This window comes from Bactrocera neohumeralis, chromosome 4 (genome assembly GCF_024586455.1).
Source record: "Bactrocera neohumeralis isolate Rockhampton chromosome 4, APGP_CSIRO_Bneo_wtdbg2-racon-allhic-juicebox.fasta_v2, whole genome shotgun sequence".
NCBI lineage: Eukaryota > Metazoa > Arthropoda > Insecta > Diptera > Tephritidae > Bactrocera > Bactrocera neohumeralis.
Window position 1 is genome coordinate 25,887,923 of NC_065921.1, and position 27,063 is coordinate 25,914,985.

At 35.0% G+C, this 27,063-nt stretch overlaps 2 protein-coding genes across 4 annotated transcripts in view; both read right to left on the reverse strand.

The window, feature by feature from the left end:
• Positions 1 to 5,964: 5,964 nt before the first annotated feature.
• Positions 5,965 to 27,063, reverse strand: part of LOC126756473 (uncharacterized) — a 179,635-nt gene continuing 158,536 nt past the window's right edge. For all 3 annotated transcript variants that reach the window (XM_050469544.1, XM_050469543.1, XM_050469545.1), the window contains 5 exons: positions 26,110 to 26,162; positions 11,650 to 11,719; positions 8,370 to 8,927; positions 7,466 to 8,299; positions 5,965 to 7,391 (listed from right to left, as the gene is read on the reverse strand). In XM_050469544.1, the coding sequence (XP_050325501.1) occupies positions 7,167 to 7,391; positions 7,466 to 8,299; positions 8,370 to 8,927; positions 11,650 to 11,719; positions 26,110 to 26,162 (1,740 nt within the window). In that variant the 3' untranslated portion in view covers positions 5,965 to 7,166. The remainder of the gene's footprint in view (positions 7,392 to 7,465; positions 8,300 to 8,369; positions 8,928 to 11,649; positions 11,720 to 26,109; positions 26,163 to 27,063) is intronic.
• On the reverse strand, positions 14,718 to 15,729 carry LOC126756481 (glutathione S-transferase 1-1-like). The gene is made up of 2 exons (XM_050469556.1): positions 15,617 to 15,729; positions 14,718 to 15,543 (listed from the first exon to the last, which is right to left on the reverse strand). The coding sequence occupies exon 2, from the start codon at positions 15,536 to 15,538 to the stop codon at positions 14,915 to 14,917; it is 624 nt and encodes a 207-aa protein (XP_050325513.1). The 5' UTR covers positions 15,539 to 15,543; positions 15,617 to 15,729; the 3' UTR covers positions 14,718 to 14,914.

Consider the following 27,063-nt stretch of genomic DNA (forward strand, 5'->3'; position numbering starts at 1 on the left):
TCAAATCGCTTCGAAATTTAGCCATTATTTGTCGTAAAAGTAAATGACAAAAAATTTTTTTTTTGATATCCATAAGAGATAGACTGACAGGGTTTGTCCGGAAAGTAATAGGACTGCGTCGATGTAAAAAAAAATTAATTGAACCAATCGTTCAATTGCGATTGTCTATACAGTTCTTTAAAAATTTTCCAAATAGGCTCCTTTTGGTTTGGACGACAGAGGGGGTCTCAAAATGCTTGCTTTTCATCGGCCTTTTCAGGCAAGGAAACAAAAATGTATACATAAGTACTTATTAGTATTATTACAATTCTTTTTTTAAGTAAAAAAATATTTATGATTCTTGCAAACATGAATTTTAAACAAATGCTTACGATTTGAAGTATAATTTTTGTATGCATGAATGGTATTGAATTTTAACATAAAGAGATAAAATGTCCCATGTCTGTCCCCTGGTTCCAAGTTACCTCCGCACCAATTTTCAGCCAAATCGGATCAGCCGTTCTTCAGTTATAAGTAGTGTAACTAATACGGCTTTATACATTGTTGTTTTCCTCGCTAGAGAGCTCCGATAATAAACGTGTCCGGTCGCTGCTAAATTAAAAGTGCTATGGGGAGACCGCGGTCTCCGATGCGCTATTTATAGGCACGCTCCCGTTGCCCTGGTCGGCCGGTAACGCTAGGCCCGCAATTTTTAAATCTGTAATATCTTCGAAAATATTCGTTTAAATCATATGCTGCCATATAGATCATATAGATATAGGTACAGAGAAAGCGACTTTGTTTTATACTATGTAGCTGCCGTACACACTGAACGATCAATATGAAGTTCTTGTATGAACAACTTTTTTATTTGTAAAGCGTATTCTAGCTTCGATTTTGGTTTTATTCCATATTATTATTTACTAGTACAACAATGCCGATTCTCATTACTACTATTAAACTTTCCAAAATAACACTATAATAATAAAATTGAAATTCAAGTACACTTATTTAAACTATTTAAACACTTGGGTTCCCGATTGTAATAGCTATGCATATTGCTATTACGTAACTTATTTTCTTCCACCGAGTTTAGATAAAATATTTCCATTTGCATTTATGTATAACCATAAATTTCAATATTTACTTTCCACAAAAACATAAATACATACATATATCGATTGATTGTTGTTGTACTTACTATTATTTGCCATTTCCGATATTGAAACCAGACCATATCCGTTGCTAAAAATAATGGCACAGCAAATTTAACTTTTATCGTGAGCCAAAAATGTAATTTCTTAAATCAATGACAGCAACTGAATTGGTATTTAGAAATTGTGAAATTCCATTTATTCGAAACTCACTAATTGTTCTAATTTCCATTAAACGATTTTATTGGCAAACTTTTTCTCTTAATACTGATTTACTTTCGATGCAAGTGCCTGCTTTCACATTTGACACTCTCATTTTGCAGATTTATTAATGAATTTAATTTAATACTTTTTTTCACACAAAACTTCATATACACTTTTCGAAGCGCACTATTTATGTGCTATTCTTCTTTAAAAGAGGAAAAACACTTTAATACTTTTACACTTTTGAATTGATAATTTAGCAAATTTTTTTATTCGGCTGCGATCGCTTTTGGCCTTTTCACTTTGCACATTGATTATTTAACTTAATGCTTTTTCTTCAGACCATGCTGCATATACACTTTGCGAAGCATACTTTTTCACTTGTAATTACTCTTTAAAATAATAAAAATAACACTTTTACGCTTTTAAATTGAAAATTTAACAACCTGCACTTTTCACTGGTGTTTACACATTCATTGACATTTTACTATTTGTAAACAAACTATCCCGCTACTTTCTGCGTTGCCAACCACTTATGCGGGTTCCGTTCCAAATTGCTATGTTGTTCCAAACTGATTAATGCAAACAGCTGTGATTCCAGCCGTTGTGTAGAAAAAATATTAAATTTGCTTTTAAAATTTGTGTGTCGTTGGTAAAAGTATGAGAGATAATAATTTTTTTGTTTGTAGTTAACATGAACATGTTGCAATAATAAAATTGCGTGATAAATTGCTTGCGTGTGCGCTTACCAAATTGAATTTAAATACATACTATTGCAGACTAATGAATTGTTTTTTTGTTCTCAATGTACACACCATAAATTATTTGGAGTGAATGTCTAAAACGTAGTAATCCTTTAGCGCCTCCGGGATATGTATGCGTGTGTTTTTCGATAACTTTGATATTAAAACGCCTGTTAATTTTTCCTCAGACTATCAATCACTTAAACTTTCGTTATTAAGTGACCTTATTAATCTTACCTCAGTGTATCAATTAATAAAACTACAACAATTATTAAATTTAATATTATTAATTTTATTTTTTCGTTCGATTTTCATTCAGTGTATGTATTTATTTGTATGTATTAATTTCATTCATCATAAGTGTTATGTTTATAGTTTTCTTTTAAATAAATATCTAATAGACATTTTAAATAAAAATAAAAATATGTTTTAACAGAAAATACATAGTAGTATTTAATAGTATACAAGTATGTAGTAAATAGTAGGTAAACTTTTAGCAACTAACTACACAGAGAAAAACCTAAATATATATACTTATACATATGTGATCGCTAAATAGTATATAATATATTACAGTTTACATACTAAATCTAAGATCTTTAACGTCGCTAATACACTAAAATATACAAATACGAATATATATATATAATTTTTATAATATATGTAGTAGTGTTTATTAAACCATACAAACTTTAGACTGACAGTAAGTAGTTTGTCTAAAATGTAATTAAGCATAGTAATTTAGTAGTGTTTAGTGTTTAACATTTTGTACTGACTACGCTACCAAGAAGGAGGAAAGAGGGAATAAACTGCGTTAAATAACTTGATCTACATACATGTTTACATATGTATGTATGTGTATGCTGTACTGTAGGTAAATAAGTAGTTGTTGGCTTACTTAATTTTGTTTGTAGTTAGTGTTAATTTGTGGTTTCATTCGGCGTTACTTAGCTCTTCAAATACTTAACTATTATATGCTTGTAAATATTTAATCATTACCACACTACATACTTATGCATGTGTGTATGCTGTAGTAGATGTATGTATGTAATACTTATGCACTTGTATTGTTATTGTTTACTAATATATTGTTGTCAATTGCATCATAAGTAGGATTCTTTCCAAATTGTCTATCGTGAAATGCCGAAAATGCAACGTTCAGTTGGCAGTGGTGTGTATAGTTTACAAAAAATTCGCCACTTTCACACTACACGCTACAAATTCGCATTATCTTTAGTTGGTATATTACTTTTCAGTTTTATTTTTTTATTTTTAAATACGCACAAGTACGTTGAAGGTGTACCGCTAACAATTTGCATGGAATATATGTTTTAATTATTATGTAGAAACCGTTATAACAATATATTTTTATGCTAACTTGCTTATTTGCTATTGCAATACTATTTGTTATTGTTTTTAATTTGTTATAAATTTAGTTTATTGTTTGCTGACTTGAGTTTATATATCTTTTACGCTACTCTATTGGTTTTATCGTCAAATTTTAGTTCGTCTGTTCGTTTGCTATCGCTTACAAATTGTTATACGTTTTATAAAAAGTTGTTGTTGTTTACTATATTTATTGACTACTACATAACTGCTATGTTTAGAGTTTGTTTTATTGATTTCTTTGTCTAAACGTTATTTTATATTTATTTTAGTTATTTTATGATTTCTGTTTACTTTTTTACTATTTCTGTTTAATTTTGTGCGGAAGACTACTTAACTTTAATAGTTTACATGATGTGACATAAGATTTTTTATCATTCGTTCAGCTACATACTTTACACCCTCCGTTCCTTGGTTCACAAACTAATATTTTTGACATTTGTCAAAAGAAAATTTGTTTTTAAGGCTTTACTGCTACAAACTAATGGAAATATTATTTTATAAAGCCGTTAATATCAGTTCAAATTATTGTGAATACGCCGTTATAAACAATTTATATTATATTTTTCCATAACTGCTTTAAATAATGTTTGATTATAATACAAAAAAATAATAGTCAATTAATTTTAACTGCAACAAAGCCATAAACAATTATTTGTTGAAAAATTTTCACACAAATCAAATGTAAATATATACACCTTTCATTTAAAAAATCTTTACTTTAGACAAAGACAATTTTTTTTGCAATTTTTAGTTTGAAAAATTATAGCAAATCGCTCAGTTTAATTTTTCCTTTATCACCAATAATATTATTTTGTAATTAATTATATAAATAAATAGTAATTATTTTGTACACAAAAAGTGTATATTAATTATTTCGAAATATTTATATTTTATATTAATTATTTTATACAAAAACAAAAAATTTATATTTCTCTCATTAATGTTTTAAATTATTTCAGAATCCCTAAAAAGTCAGATTACCATAATTAGCTTCACTTATTCAAATTAATATTTTACAAAAATTACATGCTTTGAATTTATGTATGTGTTAATTTTTAGTGTTCTACATAGAATAAATAATGAGTGTTACTTGACTAAGTGTTGCCATTAAATATTTGATTTTTTGTGTAATTTTAAATAAAAAAAATATATTTTAAAAATATTTATTGTAGTTTTTAATTTTTTAAGGCATAGAATTAGAAAAATATGAGGTGTAAATAGAATATTTGCAAAAAAATATATATTTTCAAATAAATATTAACTTAAATATAAAAAACAAATTAATTAAATATTAATTTAAAAATAATATTTTAAATTACATTTCTCTACTTTTTTAACTTTTTCTTATTGAAAAATTGAAAATTTGCAAATTTAATTTTAGCTTTAAATTTTAGAACTTTTTTGAAAATTGTAAATAACAAATTTTATTTCAAGTTTTGAAATTTAGAAATTTTTTTTTTTTTGAATTGAATGGGAAATTATTTTTAAGTTTTTGTTTTTTTTTTTTATTTTAAATTTTTGAAATTCTAACGCATTTGAAATTTTGAAAATATTTTTTTATTAAATGAACTAAGTTAAAAATTGGAAATTAGCTAATTTAATTAAAAGTTTTTCAGAACTTGTTAGTTTTACACGTATTTATGTATTTGAAACTCTGATAAGATTTTTTAAATTAATTAAGTTAAAAAATTTAAAATTTGCTCATTTAATTCAAAGTTTTTGATCTTTTTGAAAGTATATTGTTTTTAATATGTTTGTGTATTTGAAATTTTCAAAACATTTTTTTATTAAATTAATTAAGTTAAACATTTTAAAAATTTTGCAAATTTAATTTTAAGTTTTTGACTTTTTTGTAAGTATTAAGTTTTGAAATTTGAAATTTTTTTATTAATTTAATTAAGTTAAAAAATTGGAATTTAAGAAGTTTAATTTGAGACTTTTGAATGTTTTTAAAGCATTCAGTTATTCACCTATTTATGTATTTGAAATTCAGTCAAAATTTTTTTATTAATGCAAGTAAGTTAAAAAATTGAAAATTTGCTAATTTAATTTCAAGTTTTTGAATATTTTTTTTGTAAATATTACGTTTTTCATGTGTTTATGTTATTTGAATTTATCAAAATATTTTTTTATTAATTTAATTCAGTTAAAAAAATGGAAATATGCAAATTTAATTTAAAGCTTTTTAAAATTATTAACCTATTTATGTATTTATAAGTTTGAAAATATTTTTTTATTAATTTAATTAAGTCAAAAGATCAGAAAATAGCAAATTTAAATTTTTTGAAAATATTTAGTTTTTACATATTTATGAATTTGTAACTATATTCTACATATGTATGTATATATTTCAATATACATATATATTTCAAAATGAAAAATTAATTTTACATTACATACATTTATTAATCAAATTGACTCAAAAATTATAAGTTATTAAAATATAAATTTGAAAATTTTAACAAGAGAAATATTACAAAATACATTTTCAAACATAAAAATGCTTTAATTGATTTTAGTTATATTTTTAATTTATATTCTATTTATTTTATTTTATATTTTTTAATTTTAGTTTATATTTTTTTTATTTTTGATAAATATTTATAACAAAAAATAATTATTTGAAAAAAAAAAATGAGTTTAAATTACTTTTAAAATATTTTAGTATTCAATAAAGCTGGCAACACTCGGTCACATAACACTCAATGTATATATTTATCATCAGCTGTATATATTTATGCATTTATAAATTTATAAAAAAATCCAAATTGTTAATAAATGCAAAGCTTTCGCCAAATGCATTAACAAATTATATATTTATTCGTATGTACAATGCCCATTAAAGAGTAATTTCGTTTCGAAAATAACCAACGAGTCAACTGCCACTCAACAAACCATCATTTATTCCTGTACCGAGGAAAAAACTGTACATTAGAACGGAATTAACTGATAGGTATGTCGGTGAGTTGAAAGCATGTGTCACAACTACGCTGGCTTTCGCTATTCTGCAACCAAATGTGAGCACTCCCCACAAAACGAGGGAGTGTGGTGAAAATAGTGGAAACCACTTATCTTAATTTCAATATTTTAGATACATACATAAATATATGTATATATTGTATGTAAATGCATATATAAAAAGTGATAACTACAATATATGCTTTTTATAAACTCGTAGTACAGACAATTTGCAGGCAGTGTATTTTTATATTTCTTGATTTGCGTACGATTTTTGACTTGATGTTGAAAAAAAAAAATTTTTGAATTTCGCATTGAATTTTTTTACGCCGAAATACCATATAATTTTAATTTTTATAATATTGAAATGATTTTTTTTTTCAAAATTACGGTATTAATTATTACAATTATTTGTTGTTGTTAGTTAGTGTTTTTGTTTAGTTTTTGTGGAGTAGGCAGTTAGTTTCACTTTTGGTGTTATTTCATTGTTACTACTACGTGTTTATACAACAATTTGTTTTTATTGTTTTTGTTTTTAGAACTACTTTTGCGTACTCTTTCTTCGCTCAAATATCACATATAAGTCTTTTTTTATATAAATTTTGCTTAAATTAATTAACTTGTGGATTTCGCTTCAACCGTAACGGCATGATATACTATAACGGTTCAATTTCATTTTTATTGTTTTTGTTTGTTTGTTGTTATTATTACTTTATTTTATACCCTCAACCGCACTTGGCTAGCTCGCATAAGAACGACGCACGGGGACCGGTGGAGGAATTTTTGATTTTCGTATTGGCTGTTGTTGTTGTTGTTGCGTTTGTGTATCGCCAAATTGCATTGGCGCGTTTTGGTTTTGCTTTGGCGATGGCGGCGATTGTTGTTGCACGCTGGTTGGTATACGCGTCGGCGGTATTTTCGGCAAGCCGTTCACACAGTTGCGCACAATCTCCGTTTTCACTTCCTAAGATTTTAGACAAAAAAAGAAATAAATATTATTAGTTATTAAACATCATTTTAAGCAAATTGCTTGCTCACCTTTTTCGGTGACAACGGCGCTGTGGGCGAACCGGTCGGTGTTGTTGGTATGCGCTTCCAACCGCTGCTTTTGCGCCACGAGTTGGCCGGCCGCTGTTGTAGACGTTCTTGCAACTTGTGCGCGCTGGCGGAGCCGCCGCGACTCGCGCCGCCACTACCGTTACCGCTGCCGCCGACGATTGCGCCGTTCACGCTTTCGCTGCGCACCACACGCGGCGGCTTGGCGTCGTTGCCGTTCGTGTTTGCCGCGTTGCGCAGCAGTCCGTTCAAGTCGTTTTCGGTTTTGTGCAACATCGATTTGGATTTGACCATCGGTAGCGCGGGGCTGTTGGTGTTGGGTCGACGCAGTTCCGTGCGTATAATCGCCTCAATGCATTCTTGTTCGTTTAGCTTGTGCAACGTTTCGTTTTCCAGTTGCAAGTCTTCGATTTCGATATCACTGCTTTCGTTGCCACACAATTGTGTGTCCATTTCCTCTTCGATGCCGCCTTCGATAGTGCTGCCGTTCAGTTCGTGTTGCGTTGTCGTACAACGCGATTGTTCGTCCGATTCACTGGACGAACAGCTGGTCACTTGTGCGCGTCCCGCCTCGCTTGGCGTCGGGCTGGCCGCTTTCAGTCGATTGCCATTTAATGCGATTTTACTGCGCAGCCGTATACGTCGCTTCGACAAACTAGACGTTTCGTCTTCTTCGTCGTCGTCGTCCTCATCGTCGGTTTCGCCCTCGATGTAGGAGAAGAGACTGCGCGCCGAAGCCGAACGTATGTCGACAAGTTTGTAGAACTCGTTGGTGAATTCGGTGCGCGCAATGTCTTCATCTTCGGAGTAAACAATCTGCGAAAAAGCAAAAATGAGTAAACATTAAACCATGAATCGAGCGACTCGCAACGTGTATCAAACTCACCTTTTGTTGCAGCAATTGTGATATCGCCTCGGATTCCGAGTCCGTTTCCGCAGTGGTCGATGTGAGAAAATCATTCGAATTCCACATCCACTCGTTTTCACCATTTTGTCGCCTCAAATTGGTCAACAAACGTCCGCCGCGCATAAGTTGCTGTCCGTCGTCCAGCGTCACTACAGGCAACTCCTCTTGCGACATGCTCCAGTCTTCCATTTCAGTCGAACACGGTTCGGCCGGCAGTAGCCATTGTTCGGGCTCCTCCGGCAAATCTTCCAGATGTCCATTCGATGGCTGCGGTTGTCCGCTGCTCATCGTACAGTAGCCTTCGTCACGTCCCTTTGCCGGACTTGCTGAGAGCGCCGCATTTTGCGCTTCCAAATCGCGTACCCGATTCTTAAGCATGGTGACCTCTTCGCGTAGTATATCCTCTGCGACAATGGCATCCACTACCTTGCGCATTACATCGTCCAGACAACGTTCGTAATGACGTATGCTGCGTTTGAGCGTGTAATTCTCTTGTTGCATGGAACGTAGGAGTGTCTCTTGGTGGGTGATGCGGGTCTGAAGAGAAATAAAAAGAAAGGAAGGGTTTTAAAACTGAAAACGGCTAAAAACCCTAAAAGTTTCAGGACAGTAAGAATAGGCGATCTTGACCTAAATAGGCTATCTTGACCTAACCAAACTGGCTTTGAAAGCTTTAATAATTGAAGAGCACAGCGAAACCTCTGCCGGAACTGATATTGATAAAATATGTCAATGCTGTCATATTATGACTCAAAAAACTATTGGTATTGGTATAATTTTTTGTATATGTGTTCTAAAACCAATTCTCAAACACTGAAAAAACCGGATTTTAGAAGCTTAGTCAGCCAAATGTCTTTAATTAAGATTCATTCAATATTGAATTCTAAGTGCTCTCGACTTTAATGTTCCCATAGTCACCGTCATCCCTTTCCTCACTTATGCGAACTTCTACACATGGCTCCATCCTCCAAAGCGAAGGAAATGGGTCTGGCAGTGAACGAGGGCAAGAGAAAATATTTCCTGTCATCAAACAAACAGTCGTCGCTCTCGCGACTTGGCCCCACTTCACTTTTGACAGTCATAACTTCGAAGTCGTAGATAATTTCGTCTATCGTGGAAACAACGCAGAATAACTCTTGCCAACAGGTGCTACTTATGACAGAGTATGCAATTAAGAAGTAAAGTCCTCTCTCGACGAATAAATTCCTTATTCCCGTCCTACTATATGGTGCAGAGGCATGGATGATGACAAGATCTGATGAATCGACGTTACGAGTTATCGAGAGAAAGGTTCTGCGAAAGATTTATGGTCCTTTGCGCGTTGGCAAAGGCAATACGGTATAAGATTGAATGATGAGCGGTATGGGTTATAAGACCACATTGACATAGTTTAGCGAATTAAGAGATAACGGTCATGTCGCCCGAATGGATGAAAACGCTCCAGCTCTGAAAGTATTCGACGCAGTACCCGCCGGGGAGAAGCATTGGAAGAGGACGACCTCTACTCCGTTGGAAAGGGCAGGTGGAGAAGGACCTGGCTACACTTGGAATCTCCAATTGGCGCCAAACAGTGGGAAAAAAGAACGATTGGCGCGCTTTTGTCAACTCGGATATAACCGCGTAAAAATGGTCTACGCCAATAAAGAAGAAGAAGAAACTTGACAGCATCCCTCAAAAATATTTCAAAAATGTCTGAAAAGTAGTCACATTTGCTTTTTGTTACTAGATCCAATCTTAAGATGACAGAGTTTACGAAGCCATTGTAAAGACTGTGCTGATATGAAGTATCAAAATTGTCGGAATGGAGTTTAATATGTATTAAACGCATTTAAGTTATACTCCGTAGGGATTTATCCATTTTTCCGCAGTCGATGAAAGATTTAAGATTTTTAAGTGGTATTTATAGGGCTTAATCTACTTGCTTCAGATTATGTTATCTGTCTTCTTGAGGACTGGGTAGAGCCATTTACTGTTATAAATTTCAATCGAGGAAAAGCATTTATAACTGTGGCTGGTATAAGGGTAACTATTCTTTGCATACTAGAAAACTGTATATTTTCAGCACCTGGAGACTGACGATATGTCCGATATATAAGGTATTTGAAGACATACTGCCATTTTACAGATCTTCATTCTCATTAGAGGCTTTTAGTTCGTTAAACTTTGTAAATTGGGGAATCGAACAAACAACTGGTATAAATGAAATATACCGTTTGTCATCCAATCTAAACAGCATGGCAAGCGATTATACCAATTCAACGAAGTATCGAACCACTTGATTTCGAATCAACTAACATTAGCTCTACCTCACATGCAACAATTTTTTGTACTCTTAAATTTATTCTATTTTAAACACCTACTTAAACTGGCACAATAGATTTGGAATATTCTTGTGAATTTAAACAGCAAACTTACGTCATTGGCTACTTAGTGACTCTAGTTGCTAGCCGTTAATGCACAGTTATTGTTATTCTAATTCTAATTTTTTATTCATTGTTGATGCACGCGTGTGACTGATAGTGCTTAATATCTTCAATCAACAAGTCGACAATTTGTTGATTGAAGTCGGTACTCATTTGGAGGCGATTAATATTTCTGATGCGTTGAAATGATAATAAACCTACGGTGTCTAACTAATTTCGTAAAGTATATTATTGGGTCGGTTATTTATAATTATTGAAGTTCTACATTATAGATTAAATTGGGTGTAATCGTACATGAGCTATTTTTAGATGTGTGACTTTCAGCAACGCGCCACTAGTTTGTTCTTTTCGCTGTTTGGCGCTAATTGGAGATTTCAAATGTGCCGCTAGGTCCTTCTCCACCTGATCTCTCCAACAGAGTGGAGGTCTCCCTCTTTCTCTGCTTCCACCGGCGGGTGCTGAATCGAAAACTTTTAAAGCTGGAGTGTTCTCTTCTATCCGGACAACATAAACTTGTCAGCGCAGCCGGTATGCCTTGAGAGAGGATTTTACATTTCAATTGCCTACTCAGCTACCTGTGACTAAAAGAGAAGAAGCTTCATCCGAGTCATTCGGACATATTTGGTTTAAGGGTTCGCTGAAGTTGAATTGCAGCGTCTGTTCAACACCTCGCCTAGCTGGGTTTTGGACCCGCCATGTAAAAACCACTTCCAATGAAATAGAAACAACAGCCTCGGGCAGCTCACTCAATTATATGCGCTTTAATTCTTCTTGAAACCCACACTACCAAAAAAAATACCTCTTTTAAAACTTATAACTTATTGTTTATAATTTACCTGGAGTGTTTTGTGTCCTGGACATGTTTGTTTTTGCTTCCGTTCTTTCGATTTTATTACACGATTCATGCTGTAAAGAGAAAAGAGAGTTTTTTTTTTTAAATAAGATAAACAAAAAACAGTTAAAGAAGATCTAAATTCTTTTAAAATTCTAAATTTGGGTATAACAGAACTCTTGTAACATGTAAGGATGAAAGCCAGGGAAGTATCTTGAGGTTCAAAACGTCAACCAGAAGATTGGGATATATATATATAAGATGCGTTCCAAACTAAACAGGACCAAAACAACAGAACAAATGGTTTTTTCGGCAAAATCAATTTATTTTATACAAAATAGTCTCCTTCTGCTTCAATACAGCTTTTTGCACGGTCCAAAAGCATGTCGAACGAGTGTTTTAGCTCGTTGGCCGGTATGGCCGCCAGTATGACGGTGCAAGCCTTTTGAATGGCCTCTACGTCTGCATAACGCTTTCCTTTCATGGGCAAATGCATTTTTCGAAAAGGAAGAAGTCGCACGGTGCCATATCAGGTGAATATGGGGAGTGGTTAATGGTTAAAATGTGATTTTTGGTCAAATAATCGTCCTTCGAATGTTGGATTCTGAGCAATTTTTGGTCGTCAGTCAATTTGTGCGGAACAAACCGTACACACACCTTTCGTAAGCTCAAATATTCGGTCAAAATGCGATAAATCGATGTTTTGGAGATGTTCAATTCCATTTCCATGAATTTCAATGAGGATTTCGGCTGATTTTTGAGGAATTCACGCACAGTTTCGATGTTGGCTCTTTGTTCGAAGCTCATTTTCGCACCGATAACACAAACATACTGCCACTTAAAACGCAATAATTTCACTTTCAATCAATGAAATGTTGTGAAGATTCTCACTGGTCAATCGATAAAGATAGCAGATTCTAACGCACCAGTCGACATATAGATGACGCCACCAGGGGGCGCTAGATTCAAAAAGTCCTGTTTACTTTGGAACTCATGCAGATATTTGACAAAAGGTTTGTTAGAAAATCGAATATATAAAATAAATACGTAGTACTATATGGGAGTTGAGAGTAGTAGCGACCAAGTTTTGTGTATTTTTGCCAATACATTCATACTCGTAGTATGCCACATACTAATAAAAGGGTAACCTCAGATTCATTAAGGTACCTCACTTCCCTGCCATTACCAATCATACTGAGAAAAGTCACTCGGACATATAACATGCTATATGGGGGCTAGATAGAGTTTTCACCGAATTTCATCTACTTATATTTTAGGTACAAATATACACTGTTATCAGTGAAACACGCTCTGTAATTTTCATTGAGATAACTCAAATATTGGCCGATATATGCGATACAAAGTCATCCGGAAGTTCAAAACCCTTTATATTAGGTATTTGAAGGCTAAGGGAAGTACTGGTTCAGTTCAACCGATTTTTGACATACAGACATACTATTGTCAGAGAAGTACTTTCATTGAATTAAATATATACTTATATCTCACACATTGACAGATATTAGTTGTAAAAAGTCAACTATAGGTACTGGGGTCCAATTATTCAGTACCTAGGGCTTTGAACAGTTTTTGTTTTGGATTTGGACAATTTTGGCTATAAGGTAACATACTCTAAAGATATTACTCGTGCAAAGTTTCATTTCGCCTAATAGCTGAAACAGCGAACAACGTAAACCAGCAGCAGGGGGTGGAGGGGGGTACATATGTAACGGCACTGATTTTAACTCTGACCGATATGGTAACCCTAGATAGACAGATAGTTACCGGGATTTCGACTGTCAACCTGATCATTTATATATACTATATATCCCTATATCTATCTCGTTTAGTTTTAGGTGATACGTACAACCGTTAGGTGAACAAAACTATAATACTCTGTAGCAATATGTTGCAAGGGTATAAAAGCTATTACTATATTCTTACAAAAATTTAATATGTAATTTTGAGATCTGATCAGTTAAAGCAATAGGCGGCTGAAGCATACCGGTAACTTCAAAAAAAAAAAATTGAAATCCAGGTGACTGACTAAACTTGGTATTCGGGTTCTTTGGCAAGGCGGAGTTCGTAGATGAGCGTAATCGGACCTCTGTCACGCCCACAAAACGCAATTAAAGGAAAACCTATAAAGTGCCATAACTAAGCACTAAAATAATATATGTATAAACTCTAATTTGACGCAGGGGATCGCATTAGCAAGGGGCGCCTGTGGGCAAACAATTTTGCAAAAGTGGCAACATCTCATATCTGAGGACCCGCACAACCGATGCCAACTAAATTTGGTATGTGGCAATCCTCTGAAATCCGACCCCAACCACGTCTACTTGCCATATAAAACAATTTTTAATTCCACTTGCTTCTTTCACTTTCCAGTACACAAATCAAGAAGTAATGAATATAACAGTACAAAACCTTGCACCTTAAAGTAATCCCTGATGACCAAAAATTGTTCAAATCCCACAAAAACCGTTCAAGCCCCTGGGTACCGAATACTGGAGTCCAAGTACCTATAGTTGACTTTTGATCGAAAATATCATTCAATATATATGATATGCAATTGAAACTCAGAGAGAATCCTTTCCTGTGCCCCCCCATATATGTATGTACCTCATATGAAAATTTTCGAACTTCCGGTTGACTTTATACCGCATACATAAGTATATCGAACAATATGTGAGTTATCTTAATAAAATTGGGAGAGCGTGTTTTTCTTGTAACAGTGAATTTCTTCTTAGAATGACTAAAATCGGGTGAAACCCCGTCCTAGACCTCATATAACTAACAGGCCTTATGTACTGGCTTTAATCTTTGCAAGTTGCAAGAGTATGAAGTGTGCGGTTATACCCGAACTTTGCTCTTTGCTAGACATAATAATTGTACACACATCTCTAGAAATTGGCATTATACTGAAACAAAGGTTAGAGACGATAAATGTGGGTGTGAATGCACCTACTACACACCCACTTTTTTCGCTTTTCAATAGCACTGCTAGAAATATGATAATGAAATACAACAAGTGCTTACATTAACTAAATTAAATTATCAAGACACTGCATGTTATTCTGCTGTACTAAAAAGATAACATAACTTTATTTATATAAAATGAACTGATAATGCAAACATTGATTGTGATTATAATAATTACTGTAGCATGTGTACGAGTATATGCACTTATGTATGTTAATTACTGAACTTGAAGCGTTCCATATTTATCACTGTGGAACTCGCAAGTCATGATTGGACCGCTGAAACCTCTACTTAAAATATACCTTCATTAAATCACAACCTTTTTGATTTTCGTCTGCGCCGGGCAGTGTTTTGCTGAGGTTCTCCAACCAGCTGACAATATTTGGGTATTTGCTCACATCAATACCGCACACGACAAACGTCGAGACAGAGGCAAACAAAGTGAAGTCGGCAAGCGACAAACTATCGTTAGCGGCGTACGTTTGCCCGTCCAAGAATGTGTTTAAGAATTCCAATTGACCCTCAAGTTTGGTCAAGCGCTCTGGCACCGGCGTTTGCTTATCTCTAGCGACGGGATAGTAGTAATCGCCAAAGCAACCATACAAGTTGAGGTCGAAGAATAGACGCTGGTTGACAACAGCCCGCTTTTTGGGGCATTTCGGGTACAGCGAGTCATCTTTGCCATATGCTTCGGCCAAGTAAATGAGTATGGCGCGTGATTCCCAAACCGAGTGGCCATTGTCCACCAATGTGGGAATGGTATGTTGCGGATTGATCTTCAGGAATTCGGGTGTCAAGTGCTCACCATTCTTCAAACTTAAGATCTTGCGATTCAATTCAACACCCAATGATTGGGCGAGCATTAGAATAGAGCGACAGGGCGCAGATTCGATGATGTAGTAGAAATCCATGCTGACTGAAATTATGAAAAATATTTATATTCACATAATTTTATATTTAATTTATATATTAGAATTTGCTTTTCTTACCTTGTGATTTGCTAAAACTCAGAAGATGCTTTCACTCTTACGAACTGTACACAACTGAGAGTTTGTTACAAATAGTGTTCTATTTAAAGGTTCCGTTAATACAATGTCACTCGAAGAATTACCGAGCGCGCATAAATTGATATATTATGTATAAATATATATTTATATTATGTATAAATATATATATATCTGTATAGGTTTTTCCAAGTGTGCGGATAGTTGCGTTAACCCAATAAACAAACTGGCGCCGGCATTCAATAAAGTTGAATAATAAAAAATTTTTTATACCCTCAACAGTGTATATTAAGTTTGTCAGAAATTTTTTAAAATTCCGAAGGATACGTTCGAGCTCTTATAAAAAATATTTATATAACTGATCAGCATGGCGGGCTGAGTAGCAATTCCCACAACAGGCGGTTCTACGCACTGTAATTGACCGGAATTTTATGAGGTCAAGCGCTGTTATTTCAGAGAGCTAACACCGTTTAGATCGATAAGTTTGTCTGTCTGTCCGTTCGTCTGTATATATGCGAACTGGGCATTTAGTTTTAGAGATATCGGCCGGAAACTTTACACAGATCCTTTTATCACCAAAAAGCTTCTCATATTTGGCAACCACCGATATCGCACCACTATATTATAAAGCTGCCATTCAAACTGTACAATCGGAATCAAGTTTCTGTATGAAAAACTTTTTCCAGCAAGTTTTTGGTAGGCCTTTGGTAGTCGAAAGATTTTCTCAAGTGGTCACACTGTTTCTCATACATTTGTTTACTGGGTTTCCTCGCTAGATTTTGTTGATTAACATATGTTTTGATTAACAACCGGCAATTTCCATCCCACTACATGTATGTGTGTATGTATGTGCATTTGTGGTGAAATTTTAATCGAAGCTGTTATAAAATGTATCACCAAGTGTAAAATTCGCGATAAGAGAATCGACACGCTCAAAGTGATATTATGAAGCAAATCAAGTGTGGTCCGTTACAAATTCTTAGATAAATTATAGTATACAGCTGTGAGCGGCAGTCCATTGTCGGCTGACACTCTCTGAGCGAGCTCCGAGTATACATATATACATATATACGTGTGTTTCACACATACCTGTGACCGCTACGAGGGCTGCATTCTATATTTTATGATTTGGCAATCTGACTGTAGCAACTCACAAGTTAAACGTAAAGTTTGACATTTTTGTATATAAACTCAGAACGAGAGCTATGTGTCTTGTTTACAGTCCCTTAAAATATTCATCTCGGCCACAAAATGGAAATAATTCGTGAACATTTTTGCGATATTATTTTTAAAACTTTCGAAGTGGATTAACTCAGCAAGAGGGCAACGATTAACTAAGTTTTTGGCGATGAAGCTCCAAGAGCCAGTGCTTATCGATGGTATGGTAAATTGAATCGAGGTCGTGGATCACACCAAGGCGAATTTTGTAAAGATCGTTCAAAATAAGTTGTTGTTCCAGAAACTATTGATGATATGCGTAAACTGATATTCCAATATAGTAATGTGACCAAACGTGAGATTGGCAAAACTATAGGCATTAGTGTGACCAGCATACATTGGATATGGCATGAACATTTGACTGTAAAAATTTTTTTTTTCGCGTTGGAAAATTGTGTGGGAATTTGTCAAACGCTCAAAAAAGACTCGATTGGTCGAGAGAAACGTACAAGCAAACAAACAAAAAAAAAAAAAAACGATAGCGGTGCTTCGAAACACGTTTATGACATCATGACTGGTGAATAATCATGCGTTTATACATATTGTACATATGATCCCGATAGTAAACGGCAGTTGACTGTTGGTCTTTCAAAATGATCGAATCCAATTAAAATTGTTCGTGCACGAAACACTTTCAAGTAAAAAAAATTGGAAATTTGGAAAAAATTGAACATGTCGCAACTATATCACAGGAACAACCTAGAACAGTAAATGCGGACTGTTAAACAACCAGTTTGCCATTTGTATTTAAAAAAAAATTAAGAAAATCAACGATCACTCTTTACCAAGAAAACTTTCAGAAATCGACTAAAATAATTGCATTTTCCAGCACTCAAAACATTGATTTGACGAGTCATAGTATAGTTTTGACTTGACACCGTTCGTAAAAAATAAAATAAAAGGTCAACGTTTTTCGACGCCTGAATAGGGGGTTAATGCGTTCAAAAGGCATGTTTTGGAAATACTTTAATCGAAACTGCAAAAGTCCTTCGACAATTGGCTCAATTGCATGAGTGAAAATGCTCGAAAGAGTCATCGAAAATTGGACTCAACGTATGGACCATCTGAGACGTAGCCGCGGCCAACATTTGAAAGAGGTAATCTTCAAAAAGTAAATGCCAAAGAATGTTCATTCGAATGATAATAAACATTTCCCATTAAATTTGAAGTTTCTGTGTTTTTTCTGTAAAAAAAGTAGGGAACCTCGAAATGGATCACCATTAACATTTGGGCATTACAAATGTGTGCACATATGTATGTATGTATATTGTACAATTAAGGACAACACCATGTCATGTGATACCATACTATATACAAACATACACATATACACATACATTTAATTAGCTAAATTAAATTTAACAAGAAAAAACGTTAACTTCGGTTGCACCGAAGCTAAATACCCTTCACAGGTGCATTTATGTTAGTAACTATGTATTCAGTTTGTATGGAAGCTATATGCTATAGTAATCCGTTCTAAACAAGTTTTTTAGAGATTACTTTGTTGCCTTAAAAAATAACATATGTATGTATACCAAATTTCGTGAATATATGTATCTTGTCAAATGTGAAAGTTGTCCATACAAGAACTTGATTCCGATCGTTCAGTTTGTATGGCAACTATATGCTATAGTAAACCGATCTGAACAATTTCTTCGGAAATTACATTGTTGCCTTAGAAAATAACATTTACCAAATTTCGTGAATATACATTGTCAAATGTGAAAGTTTTCCATACAAGCATTTGATTCAGTTTGTATGGCAGCTATATGTTATAGTGGTCCGATATCGGCCGTTCCGACAAATAAGCAGCTTCTTGAAGAGAAAATGACGTTTGCCAAATTTCAAAACGATATCTTAAAAACTGAGGGACTAGTTCGTATATATACAGACAGACGGACAGACAGACAGACAGACAGACGGACATGGCTAAATCGATTCAGCTCGACATACTGATCATTTATATATATACTTTATAGGGTCTCCGACAATTCTTTCTGGGTGTTACAAACTTCGTGACAAACTTAATATACCCTGTTCAGGGTATAAAAATTGCATAAAAGGAGAAGAAAACCCGAATAGAAGTTAGAATGAATGAATTCTCCCTCAATCTTTTTTGTCTCCCACCAACGGTGAGATTTGAAAGAAACTGTTTTGAGTTTTGTCGCCATAACAAAGACGCAAATTATGACACAATAAATAGCATTAATGAGGGTCACCTGTGGTTTGAAAACTTTAAAAAGTGGCTCTGACACCAAGTCATATTCACTCCAATTTGCATGGGACTTCACGCATACTTCCTACGGAATGCAACTTTAAAACGCATATGATTTTTTCTGGAAAACTTGCCAAGCTCCTTATATACACTAATATCAGGATTTTCAAACTGATTGACTTAACTCCTCAAAATTAACGCAACATTGCAATCAGTGTTTAGATTTTCCATTGTAATTTGTTTATTGAATTATAAAGTACATAGGAGAAGGTTATTTATGGAATAACACATCGGGCAATTGAGTTTGGTAGCTTTTCAAAACACATGCGCACTCGTTGTCGAAATTTTCTATGACTATTCAGCATACAGGTAAATGTGGCTGCGTTTTGTCAATGCAACGTTAAATCACCTGCTTTAAGACACGCGTGATTCTGGCTTTGTTGCAATAGACCTGTGATTTTAAACAATCCCATATGTCCAATGGTGTTAAACCACCTCATTTTCAAAAAAGTGTAGTCATATTATGCACCCCTATTATATTGATGGTTTACCGCTGAACATGAATGGAATTAGTATAGATCTTGGTATTAATATCATATCCGTAATATTAGGTTGTCAAATATCTCCCTTCCGCCCCCCATCTTATTTGCGAAGAACTCGGACAGCCACTTTTCACAAGCCTCTTTTGAGTTCAACTTTACACCAACAAGGGCGTTCGCCATGGACAGGAACAGGTGGTAATCACTTGGCGCTATGTCCGGACTATATGGTGGATGCGATAAAACCTCCCATCCGAGCTCCCGTGGCTTCTGACGAGTCATCAACGAAGTGTGTGCTTTGGCGTTGTCCTGGTGGTACACTACACACTTCCTGTTGGCCAATTCTGGACGCTTCTGGTCGATCGCCTGCTTCAAGCGGTCCAGCTGTTCGCAGTAGATGGTAGAATTAAGCGTCTGGCTATATGGGAGCAGCTCATAGTGGATGATTCCCTTCCAATCTCACCAAACACACAGCAAAACCTTCCTGGCCGTCAATCCCGGCTTGGCCACTGTTTGGGACGATTCACCGGCTTTCGACCACGACCGTTTTTGCTTGATATTGTCGTATTTGATCCATTTTTCGTCGCCAGTCACCATCCGCTTCAAAAATGGTTCAAAATACTCAAGAATTTAAAATTTGAAGTTTATTTAAATTCTCAAAGATAAGCACAACGAATGCGGTTGAAAGTTTTACACAACAGAACGTCCATTAAATTGACGAAATTATAACAGGTCAATTGAAAAGTCCCCGGCCTACCATAGTAAAACATATTTTTATGGCGAAATTGTTTTTTTTTTATTCAACATACATATGTACATATGTAGTTCCTTTCAAGGGTGATCAAACAAGCCTCAGTTACGGCGTTCCTCTTTTTATACGAAAACAATTTCTTGCTACCGAGCATTCTTTTGAGATCAGAGAACAGGAAATTGCCGCTGAAAGCCAATATCTGGAGAATACGGTGGATGCGGAAGCAATTCGAAGCCCAATTCATTGATTTTTTCATGGTTTTCATTGACTTGTGACACGTTGCATGGCCTTGGTGAAACAACACCTTCCTTTTCTGCAATTGTGGTCGTTTTTTCGACGATTTCGACTCTCAAACGGTCCAAAATGCTACATAATAGTCGCTGTTGATGGTTCTTCCTTTTTCAAGATAATGAAATTATTCATGCGTATTCTGAAATACAGACGACATAATCTTGTCATCCGACTGTTGAGCTTTTCGACGCTTTGGAGTGGGTTCATCGAGTGCAGTCCACTCGGATGACTAACGCTTGGACTTCGGAGCGAAATGACGGAGCCATGTTTCATTCATTGTCACGTATCAACGTAAACACTCGGGTTTATTACGCTTAAACGCTTCCAAACACTGCTCCGAAACATCGATTCGTCGTTGTTTTTGGTCAAAAGTGAGTTTGCGCGACACCCACTTTGCACAGAGCTTTCTTATACCCAAATAGTCGTGAATCTTATGATGTATACGTTTAGTTGACATCTTCAGAGTGCCTGCTATTTCGAACAATTTCAGTTTACGGCCATTCAAATTTATTTTGTAGACTTTTTTGGTGTTTTCGGCGGTAACAAGCTCTTTTACGCGTGCACTGTGTTCACCGTCTTCGGTACACATTTCATCACGTCTAAACTTAACTTAAGAATCATTGATGGTTGATTTTAATGGGGTAGTGTCCGGAAATTTGTTATTAGGTCAAGTTTTTGCTTTAACTGTATTTGTTCCTTTCAAAAGTCAATATTTTATCAACACGCGAAATTCCTTTTTAACCATTTTTTTACAATACAAAAAGTTTCTTCAATCAAAATGATATAACACACAAACTGATGACCTGACAGCTGTCAAATTTATACACGCGACTTTTGAAGGTTAGGGCTAACTAAAAGTCATATGGATTCAATTCTAGTAGCGCCATCTATGTATCAGGTCGGGTACTTTTCAATTGACCTGTTATGTTACTGAGCCCAAGGCAATAGCTTATGCCACATTTGCTTGTAAAAATATGTATGTACATATGTATATATACATACATATGTATGTGTATACAGTACACATGTACGAAAGTATTTACTTGGCATACGCCGGGGATAATAAACCACACAAAACAGTAGTAAACTACACAGCGCCCAAGAGATGGAGCTGATAATTTAGTTTGTAGACATAACTTTACAAGTTAGCAAATATACATAAACATACATACATGTATGTATAGTATGTATGTGTGACTAAATTTAACTGTAATAAATGCTACTATGCCACTATTTGGGCGGCCCAACAATTTAAAATTGCCCTAAAGAGATTAGATGGAGCGGTAAAATCACATGGAAATTACTACATACATATATCAATAAGTCTGTATGCATACAAGTGTTTCTGTCGTGCGTATGTGTGTCTGTATGTATTTAGAAATATTTGCGCAAATAGGCACATTGCTGCTTTTTACAGGGTAACTAGCAGTGCAATTTCCGAATTTTGCGCTCCCAAATGTGGGTGCTCAAATGGGCACATACGCTCAGATACTCATATGAGTCCAGGATTACATACATATACATATATACCCCGCTTACTTAGAGTATATATGCGGAAAAGCGCCGTAAATAACCGCACCATGAGCACTTGTATGATGAATTTTCTCGTGTAATTACGTTGTAGTTATGACTTTCGGGATCGAGTGTGTGTATATGTATGTATGTGTGTAGATATTGTAGGTTATACCGAATTTTGGACAACCCACAACCCTTAAGGGTACTTTATGCTGTTGTTAAGTGTTGAATTTACTTAAATAGCAGGTCAAATGCAGTCCTGAGGGCGGAAGCCACCACGAACTTTTCATTTTGCGGCGCTGAGAGTATTTCGTAGAATATTAGATGTGAGCGGATGGGGCATAGGTCAGCTGGGTAATTTGGTAATTGCGAAATTTGCATTCGGCACATAAACAATACACATACACATGTAGATATGTATGATTAGGTGAAATTTTTGATTATAACTCGTTGGCGAAAAGTTTGAGCTGGTAATAGCTATGTTTGGCGAGTTTGAAGCTTGGAGTTTTGTAGCTTTTGCAGTGTTTTCGTAGTAAATACGCTGAGATTGCAATGAAATTATACGTAATTGCATTGGTGAAGTGCAAATTGCATGGAAAATCGATTGCAGCTCAAATTGAGATTTGTTGGTAATACCGTTAAATACCGCCCTGCAGTCGAGCTTTGAAGACGATTTTACAGTTTGGAGATGAGAGAATTTTCGCTTTTTATACCCTTTAGCGAACTGTAAAATTTTCGACTTGAACTACTCAGTCGAACTATAAAGACCTCATGTGCCATCTTAGTGATAATTCGCGGCACATGAACCCTAGCTGTTTAATCCATTTAAAAAGCGTTAACTTCGGTCGCACCGAATCTATAATTGAAAATAAACGACTTAACGTATTTTACATCGAGATCTTAGATTGAAAGCGTACACATTATAGCTTTGGAAGAAGTGAAGCCTCTCGATCTTCCCAAGTGACATCGCTTCGCTCTATGGGCTTTTGAAAGTTTTAAGAAGATCCGACGTTTTCGAGCCGCAAGAGATTCAAGATCTGCCATTCCATTTAGAAAAAGAGCGGTTTGGTGTGTTTTGTGTCCCGGTGGAATCATCAAATCGTTCAAAAATGATGGCGGTGAGAAAGTAACCATCAATGGCACCCGTTATCGCACCATGATAACCGACTATTTAATGCCGGAAATTGAAGCTCGTAGTCTCGGCGTCATTTGGTTCCAACAAGACCGCGCCATTTCCCACACATTGCAGCAATCAATGGGTTTATTGAGAGAACATTTCGGTGAGCAGATAATTTCACGTATTGGGCCGGTCGATTGACCAACAAGATGGTGTGATATCACACCGTTAAACATTTTTCTGTGAGGATATGTAAAGTCTAAAGCCTATGCGGACAATCCCGTTTCGATTCAGGCCTTGAAGCAAAAAATCACGCGTGTCGTTCGCCAGTTACCAGTCGAAATGTTCGAATTAGTCATCGAAAATTGGATTCAAAGAACGCACTATCTGAGAAGTAGCCAAGATTTGCACGTAGTAGACGGCCAACATTTGTACAAACCTCGTAGCAAACTTAATATACCCGTCTTCAGGCAATAAAATAGTAAATAAGCTCCTGTTGAATGTGAATCTAATTAACTTTTCTTTATAAAATATATACTGTCCAGAGTTAGGTAAAAGGCATTTCAAGCTGAGGTCTTTGCCTTTGCGAAAGCCGCGGATCTCTAATGCACCTGCAGGAAATTCTAGACTCAAACGGCCAAGCAGTAATCAAGGCAGTAACCTCTTAATGCCTATCGGTCAGAAGTGTCTTGGGAAGCCGGGTAGCAGTGGAAAGTGTTGCCAGAAGTAAGCAACTTTACTCTACGAGATTGTTAAGAATTGTATACGGCTAACATCCGAAAAAGTGGTCAACATTGTCTATATGACGATCACGACAGAAGCATGGTAAAGAAAATAAAAACCCAATGCGTACCTGGGTGCAAAACCGCAAAAATTATGTGCAAAACGGTATATCGATAGTATACAAAATTCCTATTGGCACTCGATAGAAGAGACTGTAGGAACATGATGAGCAGATCGAAAAAACTGCAGGAAATGTCTGGAGCAGGGCACCAGGGAAACAATGGAGCATCTCTTGTGTACTTGTCACGCATTGGCAAAACTACGCTGTAAGCATCTGGGGTCCCCACGGTATGATGCACTGGAGGAGGTATCAATAGTGAGGCCGCAGAGTCTGTTAAAATTTGCGTCGAACGCGGGCCTACCAGATTAACCTAACCTAACCTAATGGAATGCAGGAAATGATATGATAGAATGGAATTCAGGAAATGATATGATAGAATAGAAGTACTTATGGTATGAGTTTGTTTAAAATCACTTTGCTCATGAATTGGCACATTTCGCTAGTGAGCACTGCTTAACCGGCATTCCATAGAATTGCATAATAAAGGTAGTCATATTGTTATGCAATCTTCTGTCTCGGTACTTCCATGCAGTTGTTGAGATTCGAGTGCATGCCTTAAGTACTTCGAATAGGACTCAACGATATCACTTGACATCATATTTATTACACAACGGCACCTTCTGTATTAAAATCGTAAGTAGTCGAGCTCTTAAGATCGATCTTTTTTGTTAGTTTGAAGTTAAAATATTGAATTTGGAAAAAATGGATGCTGCTTTAAGCCCAGTCTACGGATACACGGATACACATGATGCTTTACAGAGAAATTTACATTGCTTAAAAATCCTATTTCTTTAACCATAAGCTCCCTAAAAGCCTTTATCCTTTTACTGATCACTAGTCCGCACAGATTTTGTAACTGCAATTTCAAAATGGAATTTTTTAACTTAGTATTCATAATTGGTAGAGTTTCTTTTAAAACTCGAGTAATTTTCCCTTGTCAAGTGTATCTAGACTTACGGGTGTGTAAGTGTTTCACAGATGGCCGTGAAGAAGTTGAAGATGGCGAGCACCCCGGCTACTCCAGCACATCAACAACCGATGAAAACGTGGTAAAAGTGAAAGTAATGTTACCAATGATCGGCGAATCATAATCAGAGAAGTCGCTGATAATCTGCCATATCGATTTGTTAACAAAAACAGCGGCGAATCAAAGTTGCTCAAGAATCCCTGAATGAAGTCAACGACGGTGCAAAATCATTGAAACGTGGTATAACCGGAGCCAAAAAAATTGGTTTAAGGATATGACGTTGAAACTAAAACTCGGAAAAGGCGGGGCAAGTGCGTTCGTACGGGAAGTCTATGCTTACTGTGTTCTTTGATCTTAATGATGCACTATATCATGAATTCTTGGCCAACAACAATACTGTCACGTTGTCCAAGCATACAGATGCGTCAGACATGGTTCCGTGTTACTTTTTTATATTTCCAAAAATAAATAGAAGTTCAAAGCGCTAAAGGCTATCCTAAAATCGAGTTTGAGTGTTTCGACGATTGAAAGAAGCGCTGACATAAGAGCATAATACCGAAGGGGTACTATTTTGAAGGCGAATGAATAACTTTTTTTTTTTTCAAAAAACGAAAATTTGCTTTTGTTTTATCCATACACCTCGTAAGGGTATGGTAAAGGTATGGTTTGTAACAATCGAGGTATATGATTTTATCTATTTTTTAGAGCACTATATATCGCGCATGAAAACAGCTTCTATTTATATGTATCATCACACTTAGTAGTATGTAAACATATGCCCACTATGTATTACAATCTAAGTTGTTCTTATGATTATCTCAAATGTCTAAGCATAAAGTAATAAGAAAATAATAAGGAAATAAAAATTATTTTTTGGAACCTTGCACTTATCAAAATATATAAGTATATAATATATGTACTTGTTCATATAGTAGACAAATAAAAACAATATTTATGCTATTAATTCTACTACAATTCTATTTAAATTTGTTTGTGTATGTGTTAAGCAATAAAAACTTACTTATCCAATTGCTCTCGCAGCTCTTTCTCGAACGTTGGCGACACACAATGACTCTGTAATGAGTAAGTAAAAATAAAAATGATTTGAGTTTAAAATGTCATTATTGGAGAGTTAAAATTGTAATCACAAAGTATTGGAAATAATCATAAAATGCGACACCATGATTGGTAAGCAATAAAAAGCTGACGCTTTGCTATGTAAAAATCGTAATTATTTACAGTTTTACACGAGCATACATACATACTTGTACATTCATGCATACAAAGGAGTGCATACGAACGCCATTTACATAACTTTAAGTGCGCACATCAATTAAAAATTACATTAAAAAATTTAAACATATATATTTCTATATACATTAGCTTGGCTGTGGTGAAAAATCGAAGAAAATGTCAATTTGATTGACATTTACGAGCGCTAAAAAACAAGTATAAAATTTAAAATGAAAATTCTAAAACACTTAATGGCAGATGATAGTGCTTTGTAATCAAATTTATGACTTGGAAAAACTTTTTAATATTTTTTATTATTTTTTGATAGTTCCGTGTCATGACAATTGTGACAAGCACTTTGAATGGTCATAAATGTTGTTGGAAAAAAATTTTTTAAACGTATTTCGATGCACACCATAAAGTACATATTTTTTGGCTTCTATAAAAAATGATGGAAATAATCAAATTCACAAAATCTATAGAAATATTTAAATGCAATCTCCAAAAGACATGACTTCCCTGGTCAACAGAAGTTTAATCACAATGAATGGATAATTCCAATTAGTTCTGCTTTCTCCAGACTGGATAAGGAAACGAAACAAATGGGTCTGGTGGTGAACGAGGGAAAGACGAAATCTCGCCTGTCATCAAACAAACAGTCGTCGCGCTTGCGACTTGGCACTCACGTCACTGTTGACAGTCATAACTTCGAAGTTGTAGATAATTTCGTCTATCTTGGGAC